Source organism: Ochotona princeps, chromosome 13, assembly GCF_030435755.1.
Source record: "Ochotona princeps isolate mOchPri1 chromosome 13, mOchPri1.hap1, whole genome shotgun sequence".
In the NCBI taxonomy this organism is placed as follows: Eukaryota; Metazoa; Chordata; class Mammalia; order Lagomorpha; family Ochotonidae; genus Ochotona; species Ochotona princeps.
The window spans coordinates 8,149,279-8,160,844 of NC_080844.1; the positions used below are offsets into that span (position 1 = coordinate 8,149,279).

The 11,566-nt window shown below is 44.3% G+C and overlaps 1 protein-coding gene across 1 annotated transcript in view; it reads right to left on the reverse strand.

Moving 5' to 3' along the window:
* SHLD2 (shieldin complex subunit 2) overlaps nt 1-11,071 on the reverse strand; it is a 29,209-nt gene extending 18,138 nt beyond the window's left edge. The window contains exons 1-2 of the mRNA XM_058671938.1: nt 10,986-11,071; nt 3,145-4,617 (exon numbers count right to left, since the gene is read on the reverse strand). Of these exons, the coding sequence (XP_058527921.1) occupies nt 3,145-4,612 (1,468 nt within the window). The 5' untranslated portion in view covers nt 4,613-4,617; nt 10,986-11,071. The remainder of the gene's footprint in view (nt 1-3,144; nt 4,618-10,985) is intronic.
* Nucleotides 11,072-11,566: the final 495 nt, after the last annotated feature.

An 11,566-nucleotide genomic window follows, 5' to 3' on the forward strand; every position in this document is an offset into this window, starting at 1 on the left:
ATCAGATGACTTGCTTAGAAAACACCCAGGCGCTCCCCACTGCCGGCCAGTTAAGAGCTAGAGCAGCAGCATCCATGGCTTTCCATTATCCTGCTCTTCAGAAGGAAAACAGATGAGATATTTTAGGGGAAGCTTTCTGGAAACCAGGATGATAAGCCCCATGCTGGATCAGTGGTGTGTTGATGACTGGCAACCACGGTGCTCCCTTTTGTCCACCCTTGCTGCTCTTTCATCTGCTTCCCAAGGCTGTGTCCCAGGTCCTCCTCTCTCTCAACATTGGTCAGGGATCTCCCTTAGGCAGTCCTTAGATATCATGAGCTGTCCAAGATAGGAATATAACAACATACAACTGGATGCTTTAAGCTAGAATGTAACTTTACCCATGAATTTCTACATAATTTATTACAATAAGAAGCACAGTGAGGCACCAGCATCATGACGCATCAAGTTAAGCCACAGTATACAACACTGGTATCACATGAGTGTTGGTTTGAGTTCTGTCTAGTCCATTTCCAATACACTTTTCTGCTAACGTACCTAGGAAAGCCACGGAGGATGGCCCAAGTACTTGGGTCCCTGCCACCAGGGAGTCCAGGACAGAGTTTCAGGTTCCTGCCTTTAATCTGATCCAGCAGAGGCCATTGCAGCCATTTGAGTAGTGAATCAGTGGATTCACCCAGTATTGTGGTGAACAGGCTTCACATTGTCTCTTCCTCCTGCTAATACTATCTCTATTATTTATGTTACATATGCTGATTACAGAATCATCTATAATGATTCAGTGCTCTCTGATTATCTCTTTGCTTATGACCTGGCTCCCAAGTTGTAGAACAGACTACAAGTTGGGAACAGGCCTTAAGTATTGTTTCTTTAGGCAATTAATGCCTCATTGTAAATGAAAAACAATTTTGTTGTAACTTTAACAGAATTTTAATTTGAGAAGCAGAGAGTTACTGTTGTCATCTTCTGGTTCACTGCCATGATGTTAGAGCTGAGCCAGGCGGAAGCTAGGAGCCAGAAACTCCAGCCAGGGTGAGAATGATCCAACCACCTGAGCCACTCCTTGCTGCCTCTCAGCGTGCACAGTAGCAGGAACCAGGAACCCCAAGTGGAGCTGGGGTTCAACTACAAGTAGGCATCCCAACTGTTGGCTTAACCACTATAAAAAAAGTTTTAAAATTATGGTTTTAATGATCTATTTATTTTTATTTGAAAGGCAGATTTACAGAGAGCAGAGACCAATCTTTCATCCACTGATTTGCTCCTCCAATGGCTTCAATGGCTAAAGCTGAGCTGATTTGAAACTGGGAGCCAGGAGCTACTTTCGGTTATCCCATGCAGATGTGTGGACCTAAGGATATGGGGCATCTTCTGCTTTCCCAGGGCATCAGCAGCGAGTTGCACTGGAGGTGGAGGAGCCTGGACTCAAACTGGCATGTGGATGGAATTTTGGTACCACAAGTAGAGGGTTAGCCTATTATACCATGACACTGCCCCCCACCCATTCTCCATTTTTTCTTTCTTTTTTTTTAAGATTTATTTTATTTTTATTGGAAAGGCAGATATACAGAGAGGAGGAGAGGCAGAGAAAAAAATCTCCCATCTACTGATTCACTCTCCAAACAGCCACAATGGCCAGAGCTGAGCCAATTCAAAGCCAGGAGCCAGGAGCTCCTTCCAGGTCTCCCACATGGGTGCAGGGTCCCAAGGCTTTGGCCCATCCTTGACTGCTTTCCTAGGCCACAAGCAGGAAGCTGGATGGGAAGTAGGGCTGCTGGGATTAGAACCGGCGCCTATATGGGACCCCAGAGCATGCAAGGTGAGGACTTTAGCCACTGGGCTATTGTGCTAGACACTCTTTTCAAATAAAACCACTTTTTTTTGAAAGGCAGAGAGAGAGAAAGAGAAAGAGTGGTGGCCAGATAAAACCATTAGCTGAGTTACTCCCCAAATGGCTGTAACAGCCAGGGCTGAGCCAGGATGAAACTAGGAGCCTGGAACTGTGTCTGGTCTCCCACATGGGTGGCAAGGACCCAATTACTTGGGCTCTATCCTCTGTTGCTTCTAGGAGGCTCATTGGCAGGTAGCTGGATCAGAAGCACAATAGCTAGGGCTCAGAACAGGAATGGTACTATGGTGCGTAGGTGTCCCAAATGGCAACTTAACAGCTACACCAAAAACTCGCCCTTTATTGTCCTTACTGATTTTTTTTAAGATGAGGGAGTCAACTTCTGCCTTTATTTCTGTTTTTTTTTTTAAGATTTATTTATTTTTATTGGCAAGGCAGATTTATAGAGAGAATGAGAGACAGAGATTTTCCGTTCCATCTGTTGTTTCACTTGTCAAACACCTACAAAATTCAGGCTGAGCCGGACTGAAGCCAGAAGCCCAAAGCTCAAATCCATGTGCAAATCCAGCCTTCACTGCCTCTTCCCTCCTGGAATGTGATTTAACAGGAAGTTGGAATTAGCTGTGGAGCCAGGACTCAAACTCAGGAAATTCGACAAAGGATGCAGGCACCTCAAGCAGTGTCTTAAACCTCTGTGTCACACACCTGCCTCACAGATAACAAATGAATAAAAGTAACTGGCAGGGAACACTCTACAACCCTGAAACTGGTTATGTGAAGTTACATATTACTAGGAGTTTTTTCCCTTGCATGTTTCCAAATATGATGAATATAATTTTTAAATGGAAAAATACCACAGAAAACTGTATCTGTTCCCTTGCTAAGAATGTTATGTGCACAGTATTAGGGAGTAAGCAGCAGCAGAAAAGCCATATCCTTTGATTCTAAGACTATTATAGTTAACAAAAAGGGCTAAAAATAGACACATTTGACACAGACAAAGCCGTCAGACAGCAAGGAACCTGGTTATCTATCTGAACACTTACATGGGGAATGAACAAGAGCAGACCCAGGAAAGGCTTCTTGTAGATCTGAGTAGCAGAGAGGGACAGAACAGAGGCCCACAGATGGTCACGCACAGGACGCTGGGTACACTCTAGCTGATCAGTCAGTCATGCTAGCCCAGAAGAGGGCAAAAGGAAGAGCCCCAGAAGACTTCAAGAGGAAGGAACGAAAATAAACCAAAACCCCCCAGGGCTTTAGAAAGACCCACCCCTCTACCACCACAGCCTCACCTGTCAGTAAAATCACATCTCCAAGAAACACTGTCAGTGCCCAAAACGCGGCAGTCCTCCACAGGGAAACCTTTCTGGTGACTTCTGATTGATCTGTTACCACAATTGTCGCTAAGGGCACTTTAGAGCCAGCGTTGGGGCCCGACTTGATGCTGACCTCTTTCAGGTGACATGGAGCTAGCACCATGACTAAACAATTATACTTGTGACTTTTGGAGTCACAGCTTTTGATTAAGGATGTCTTTTTCACACCCTTAGACACCAAAGCAGTCCGCTGGCCCACTGCCACGGCACAGCTGGCTGTGGGAGAAGCCAGCTTCCTTTTCTTAGGTGCCCGGGGGGCATCAGATGGGGCAGCCCTGTCTTTTGGAGCCTGGGTCCCTTGGGCCGCACTCCTGCAGGAGGTGATTCGCTGGGAGCAGAGTATTCCGGAGCCACACAGCTCGATCCCCACCTCACTGGGCAGCGGTTCCTCCTCGGAGCTGAAAAGCTCTTGGGATCCTATGTTTTCAACAAGAGCTTTCTTAGAGTTGAGGTCAGTGTGGCTGCTCCTTGTGTCAGCACACATGGGACTGAAAAGTTCAAGCGAGTGGGCTTGGCTTTGGCCATTCCCACTTCCTTCTGCTGAGTTGGCACTGGATTGACTCTCCTGGTCTGCAGTTTGTCTCACTTCCCCCGGTCTGGTCTCTGGCTCAATCTCCATGTTCACAGTCACTGAAGTTACAGATGTCTGCCCTTCATCCTTCCTCAGAGCTAAAAAAGCCAGCTGGCTGGAGGTCATCACACTGAGAAACTCAGTGGCGGCAGACACGTGCTGCTCAGAGAGCGTCTGCCCGGCTCCCCCAGGTCCTGGCTCAACCACCTGACATGGGGTTTGCACATCATCATAATGTGCTGTTGGCTCCTGCTGGGTTTCCACAGTGCCTGGCCCCATCGCGACTGGCTGGGCACTGAAGGGCACACTGGACATGGCAGCACTCTTGGGATTTAACCTCACGTCGTCTGTTTGAAAGCCCCAACCACTCATGCAGGCCTGGTTAGTAGGCAGCTCACTTGTAATTTTCTTGTTTTCCTGTTGCGGCTCAGGGTACTTTCCCCCTTCTGTTAACTGCTGAAATCCGTGTGTTTGTACCTTAGGGTTAGTCACATCATTCAGCTTTGACAGGTGGATCTTCACAGATTTTGCACTCCCTGCTTCAGAATGAGAATGCGTAAATTCATCTTTCTCAGGAATGGATCTATTTACGAGGTTCACTAACACAGGGCCATCAGGAAGCTCTGCTGGGATGTGAGCACACCCACCACTCTCGTGGGCTAGGTTCTTATCCTTCCCGCCACGCTGTGGAAGCTGCATTTCCCGCCAGGGCTCAGGGGTGGGCATTAGAGACGTTGCTTCTTGTGATACTGTCATTTTCAGGGGACCAACCGGAGCACCCCAAAAAACATGCACTTGAGCTCCTCTGCTCATGGTTTCTGAAAAAAATGAAAAATTACAAAGTTTAGTCAGTGGACTTTTATTTGCTGATATTAATTTTATAATGTACCAGAAGAAAACATGACCAAAGCACAATAAAAATTATTATTTTGATAAGTCATTTAATATAATTCATAAATAAAAAATCATGAGAAATACAAAAGTCACCATAAAACTTCCCCTGAAGACTTTTTTTTAATAAGCTTATCTTTGTATTGTGTTTTTCTTTGTTAGTTTTTTTTTATTTGAAAGGCAGACTTACAGAGAGAAAGAAAGAGATACAGAAATATTTTCCATCAGCTGATTCATTCCCCAAATGGCTACAACAGCCGGAGCTGAGCCAATCCTAAATCAGGAGCCAGGAGTTCCCACATGCGTTCAGAGGCCCAAGGACTTGAGCCACCTCTGCTGCTTTCCCAGTTCACAAGCAAGGAGTTGGATCAGAAGCAGGGAAATGGAAGTAGGGCAGCTGGGACTCGAACCAGCTGGCATGCTGGCACTGCAGGAGGAGGATTATCATGTTGAGCCACTGTGGTCAAACCTGCATCAAACAAGTGACTAAATTTTTCGTACATTCATATCTGATATTATTAAAAATTTGCCCCATTTAAATAGCAAGTGGTAATAAAAAGGGGGGGAAGGCATTTACTGAATTGTAGTCATCTTTATTATCTGTGTTTTATTACACAGATTATCTCAGTAAGTGTAACACCTTCTTCCTTCAAGAATGAATTTAATTCCCATATGCAAAGCAGAAGGCAGAGAAAATTTACAAGTGAGTCTGCCAATTAAAAATATTTATTTATTCTAAAAGTAGAAAGAGAGAGAGAGGGCCCGGCGGCGTGGCCTAGCGGCTAAAGTCCTCGCCTTGAAGGCCCCGGGATCCCATATGGGCGCTGGTTCTAATCCTGGCAGCTCCACTTTCCATCCAGCTCCCTGCTTGTGGCCTGGGAAAGCAGTCGAGGACGGCCCAATGCATTGGGACACTGCACCCGCGTGGGAGACCCGGAAGAGGTTCCAGGTTCCCGGCATCGGATCGGCGCGCATGGGCCCGTTGCGGCTCACTTGGGGAGTGAATCATTGGACGGAAGATCTTCCTCTCTGTCTCTCCTCCTCTGTGTATATCTGGCTGTAATAAAATGAATAAATTAAAAAAAAAAAAAAGAAAGAGAGAGAGAGAGATGTTCCACCTGCTGATTCACTTCCCAAATGGCTACAATAGCTGGAGCTGGGCCAGAATGAAGTGAGAAGCCAGGAGCTCCTGCCAGGTCTCCCACATGTGCAGCAGGGACCCGAACACTGGAGTCATCACCTGCTGCTTTCTCATGAGTTAAACCTGAGACAGAGCAGGAGCCACTCCAACGGCAAGGAGCTCCACTAAAGCAAGTGAGGCTTTTTTTTTTTTTTAAGCTACAAAGAGAAATGAAGAGAAAAAGAGAAGGCTCTTCCATCTGCTGGTACACTCCCAAAATGGCCATAATGGAACAAAGTGGGAACAAAGCCTGAAGACAGGAGTTTCTTCCAGGTCTCCCTTGTACGTTGTGCAGTCCAAAGACTTGAACCATCTTCTGCTGCTTTCTCATGTTCAATAGCATGGAGCTGGATCAGAAATGGAATGGATGTGAATCAAACCAAGGCCTATTTGGGATGCTGGTTTCATAGGCATTAGCTTTATCTGCTATACAACAATATCTCCAACATCCCAAATTGACTTTTTAAAAAACATATTAGTGGCGCCAATTGGCTCAACTGGCTAATCTTCCATCTCCAAGCACTGGCATCCCATAGGGGCACTGGTTCATGTCCCAGCTGTTCCACTTTCTATCCAGCTCCCTGCTTGTGGCTTAGGAAGGCAGAGGAGGATGGCCCAAGACCCTGGCACCCTGCATCCATGTGGGAGACCAGAAGAGGCTCCTGACGTCTGGCTTTGGATCGGCTCATTTCTGGTTGCTGTGCTAATTGGAAAGTGAACCAGCAGATAGAAGATCTCTCTGTCTCTCATTCTCTGTAAATGTCTTTCCAATAAAAATCAATAATTTTTTTTTAAAAACATACTAGTGATTGTATTATCTATCTTCATTTTAACACACAATCAAAAATTGCTTCTATGGTTTTTAATCTTCTCTAAAATACAAATAGACTAATAATAGACATTTTGTAATATGCATAGAAGAGAAACTCACTATAAAATTTTTTGATTAACTGTGGCATTTGATACAAATATATCTAAGCCAGTAACTTACTTACTAAGATAAAGCATTATAATAACTGATGTTCAATAGCATTTATTAAATAGATCTAAGGAAACAATTGTAATCTGGGGAAGTATATACCACAGGAGATGGACACTGTAGTAGACATGTATGAATGAGGATCATTGGTCAGAGGACAGGACCCTGTGTAGAAAAAGCAAAGGATTAAACCATAAAAAGCCCAAATGGAAACACACTGGATCATTGCCACGTCTGCCAAATCCAACGGTCCAGATTATTCTAGATTATACCTTGGGATTTGAACATCGAATGTGGATTTTTTTTTTTAAGGCAGAGAGACAGATAGGGATAAAGACAGAGGAAGACAGACACACACCAGAGAATTTCTTTCTGCTAGTTCACTCCCCATATGTGCTAGGAGCTGGGATGTTAACTCAGGTCTCCCAGCAAGGCAGCAGGGATGCAATTACCTGAGTCATCACTGCTGCCTCCCGGGGTCTGCAGAGTTGGAGTCAGGAGCCAGAGCAGGAAATGTAACTTAGTTACTCCAATGTGGCTAAACAACTACTCCCCCTACTTACTGTATTTCCTACTTTAATAACATAACATAATAACATAATTCCCCATAATAACATACAGTACTATTATCAATAACCATATATCCTTTCCTGATTTCAGTATTAAGTTTTCAACCCTCTGACCATTCTCTCCTAGATTTCAAGCTATTCCCTTTAGATGCACAACCCCAACAGCTCTTTGGCCACATGGAATCTACAGTGACTGCACCAATCATACATGTTTCCACAGCCACACACTTCTCTTCCCTCCTTAACCAGCTGAAACACTTTGGTCCATTATTGTAATTATTCCAAATCCAACATCTGTAACTCTAGTCCTCTGCTTTCCAAAGTGCCTGTCCAGATAAATTCAAACACTGGTTGTGTCATCATCTGTTAAGATCTAAGTGAGAAAAAAACACACAATAATCCAAAAGTTAGTCTTGTTTTAAATGTATTACCACTAACCTTAGATAACTCTTTTATACCTTTTCACCAATACACCTTAAAAAAAAAGTTTGTGGCATTAGTAATGTGGCGTAGCACATAATAATGCCATCTGCGTTGTCAGCATTTCCATACGAGCACCAGTTGGTGTCCCAGCTACTCCACTTCCAATCCAGCTCTCTGATAATGATCTGGGATAAGCAGTGAAAGAGGCCCAAGTGTTTGGGCCCCTGCACTCATGCACAGATTGGATTAAGCTCCAGGCTTCTGGCTAGCCCAGTGCTGGCTCCTGTGGCGGCCTGGGGAGTGAACCAGCAGATGCAAATTTTCTATGCTTGTCTCTCCCTGTAATTTTTCAAATAAGTAAATAAAAGTCAAGAAAAATTTTACTAAATATTTTTATTTATAGTTTATTCATTTGTTGCTGAGAGGGGGAGCAATGTGATGGGGAGGGAGGGTGGACTGTCCATTTGCTAGTTCATTTCTCAGATGCCCACACAGCTTGGGCTGGGTCAGGACAAAGCCAGGAGCCAGGAACTCCATGTGGGTCTCCCACATGGATGACAGGATCCAGGTACTTGGGTCATTATCTGCTGGATCAGCAGGAAACTGAACTGGAAGTAGAAGCAACACTTGGTCCCAGGCACTCAGATACTGGATGTGAGTAATCCAAGCTTCATCTATTGAAACATAATGCCTAACTCGTAACAACTGGTTTTGAAAACTGGTAAGAAATTTTATCCTGTCATTTATACTAACAGTATTTCTGTGATCAAATGGTGAGAGAAAACCCTTATAAACCCACTTTGCTAATAAACAATAAAGGAAGGATAGAATCTCATTCTATAATTTGGAATGAACTAGTGGATCTTTCAGGCAATGCTCATTAAATGCTTTTAACAGCACAAAGATCAAGGAGAGGGGAAGGGCCCTGCAGACTGAGGCCAATTACAGACCAGTTACTGAGATCAGGACTTGAACAAGCAAAATGCAAACCTGACGAGACAACCAGAGAAACTGAGGCCTTGACTGACGTGATAACATTAAGGGATGATTGACTTAGTGAGATAATGGGATTCTGGCTGCATATGGAAGACATAGGTGAGTGCACACAGGCTGGTGTAAATCATCCCAGACTTCTTCAGAATACTGGAGAGCGGGGAAGGAGTGATTGTGTTGATAAATGTTGGGACAGGGTGATAGTTCACATGTAGTAACTCACTGTACAAACTAATAAACTATTGTATGGGCTTTAATTATCCTAAATTACTGGTTTAACCCTCTTGTTTTTGCCTTATGAAACATGGCTTCACATTCACAAGACTGGAAAAGGTTTTAAATAGTCTGACATTAATCAAGATTGAGAAACTGTTACAATTACTGGTGGAAGGATGAATTGGCACCCACTATGAGCAACAATTTGGCGAAACATTGTAAAATTGAGTATGTATAAGCCATATAACAAAACAACTCAGAAATTTCTTACACGCAATTCACATTTCTGTAAGAAAACATGTACAAAAGTGAGCATGGGAAACTTCAAAACTCCCCAAGATCCAAACAACCTGAAGTCATGGTAGTCTAAGGAGCTAATGTCCTCGCCTTGCATGCTCCAGGATCGTATATAGGCACCGGGTCTAATCCTGGTGGCCCTGCTTCCCATCCAGCTCCCTGCTTGTGGCCTAGGAAAGCAGCTGAGGACAGCCCAAAGCCTAGGGACCCTGCACCCACGTGGGAGACCAGGAAGAAGCTCCTGGCTCCTGGCTTTGGATGGGCTCAGCTCTGGCTGTTGTGGCCGCCTGGGGAGTGAATCAATGGATGGAAAATTTTCCTCTATGCCTCTCGTCCTCTCTGTATATTTTCCTTTCCAATAAAAATGAATAGATCTTTTTTTTAAAAAAGAAGATACAACGAAAGTTCTTTAAAAAAGCTGAAAGCCCAGGAAGAAAGGAAAAGAACTGGTACATTGTGGAATATTTAGAGAAGGACTGCCATAGGGTAGTATAAATAAATGAACAGAACACACCAACACACAGTGCACTCCATAGAAGATGGAACTAAAGTATAAGCTTATTTGAAAAAAAAATGAAGCCCATGTATATGAGGGGGTTTTCAAAAATCTCATGAAAGTATACAATGTGGAAAACTGCAATTTTAGAACTTTGTTTCTATTGAACTTTTTACAATATAGCTTTGGGTTTTTTTCAAGAACTTTGAAGTATCCTTGTGGCTATGTCTTACAAACATAAGTTTAAATTTAAAAGATAATTTGTGGCCCAGCGGCGTGGCCTAGCGGCTAAAGTCCTTGCCTTGAACGCCCCGGGATCCCATATGGGCGCCAGTTCTAATCCCAGCAGCTCCACTTCCCATCCAGCTCCCTGCTTGTGGCCTGGGAAAGCAGTCGAGGACGGCCCAATGCATTGGGACCCTGCACCTGCGTGGGAGACCCGGAAGAGGTTCCAGGTTCCCGGCATTGGATCGGCGCGCATCGGCCCGTTGCAGCTCACTTGAGGAGTGAATCATCGGACGGAAGATCTTCCTCTCTGTCTCTCCTCCTCTCTGTATATCTGACTTTGTAATAAAATAAATAAATCTTAAAAAAAAAAGATAATTTGAAGAATGTGTAGCTTATGATATTAATATACTGAGCTTTACAACATGCCTGGAATGGGCAGGTATTGTTGTGTAGCATATAAAGCTGCTACCCACAAACCCATGTAGGACTGCAGGTTAGAATCCCAGCTGCTTTTCTTCTGGGAGGCAGCAGAGGATGACAAAAATACTTGGCCCCTGCCACCCCCACAGGAGATGTGGATGGAGTCCCAGGGTACTGGCTTCAACCTGGCCCAAGCGCTGAATAATGCCGGCATTTGGGGAGTGAATCAGTGATGGAAGATCTCTCTCCTCTCTCTCTCCCCCAACCCTTTTCTCTCACATTCTCTCACTCTACCTTTCAAATAAATAATACCTTTTTAAAATATGCCTGAGGTGGGCCCAGCGTGATGGCTCAATGGCTAAATCTTCAACTTGCAAGTGCCAGGATCCCATATGGGTGCTGGTTTGTGTCCCGGCTGATCCACTTCCCTTCCAGCAACCTGCTTGTGGATTGGGAAAGTAGTAGAGGACGGCCCAAAGCTTTGAGACCTGCACCCGTGTGGGAGATGTGGAAGAAGCTCCTAGTTCCTGGCTTTAGATCAGCTCAGCTCTAGATGTTGCAGATATTTGAGGCGTGAACCAGTGAATAGAAGCGAGAAGGAGAGTCGGAGACAAATTGCTGGTTCACTCTCCAAGTGGTCACGATGACCAGAGCTGAGCCGCTATGAAGCCAGGAGCCAAGAGTCTCTTCTGAGTCTCCTACACAGATGCAGGGTCTCAGGGCTTTGGGCATCTTCGACTGCTTTCCCAGGTGACAAGTAGGAAACTGGATGGAAAGTGAAGCAGTTGAAACACAAAATGGGGCCCATATGGGCACTTGACACTTGCAAGATGAGCATTAGCCAACTGAGTCATTGTGCCAGGTCCAAAAATAAAAATATATTTTCAAAAGAATAAATATCTGTTTCTCTGCCTTTTCATTAAATAAAATATAATTTTTATTGTTATGAACAATATACAGAATTTTCATAACAATTTTTTTGTTTGGTTGGTAATTCAGGCTTTCATAATCTTCAAATCAGAAACAATGTGTCAATGTTATACGACAATGACGCTATATCTAATACTTTTGTATA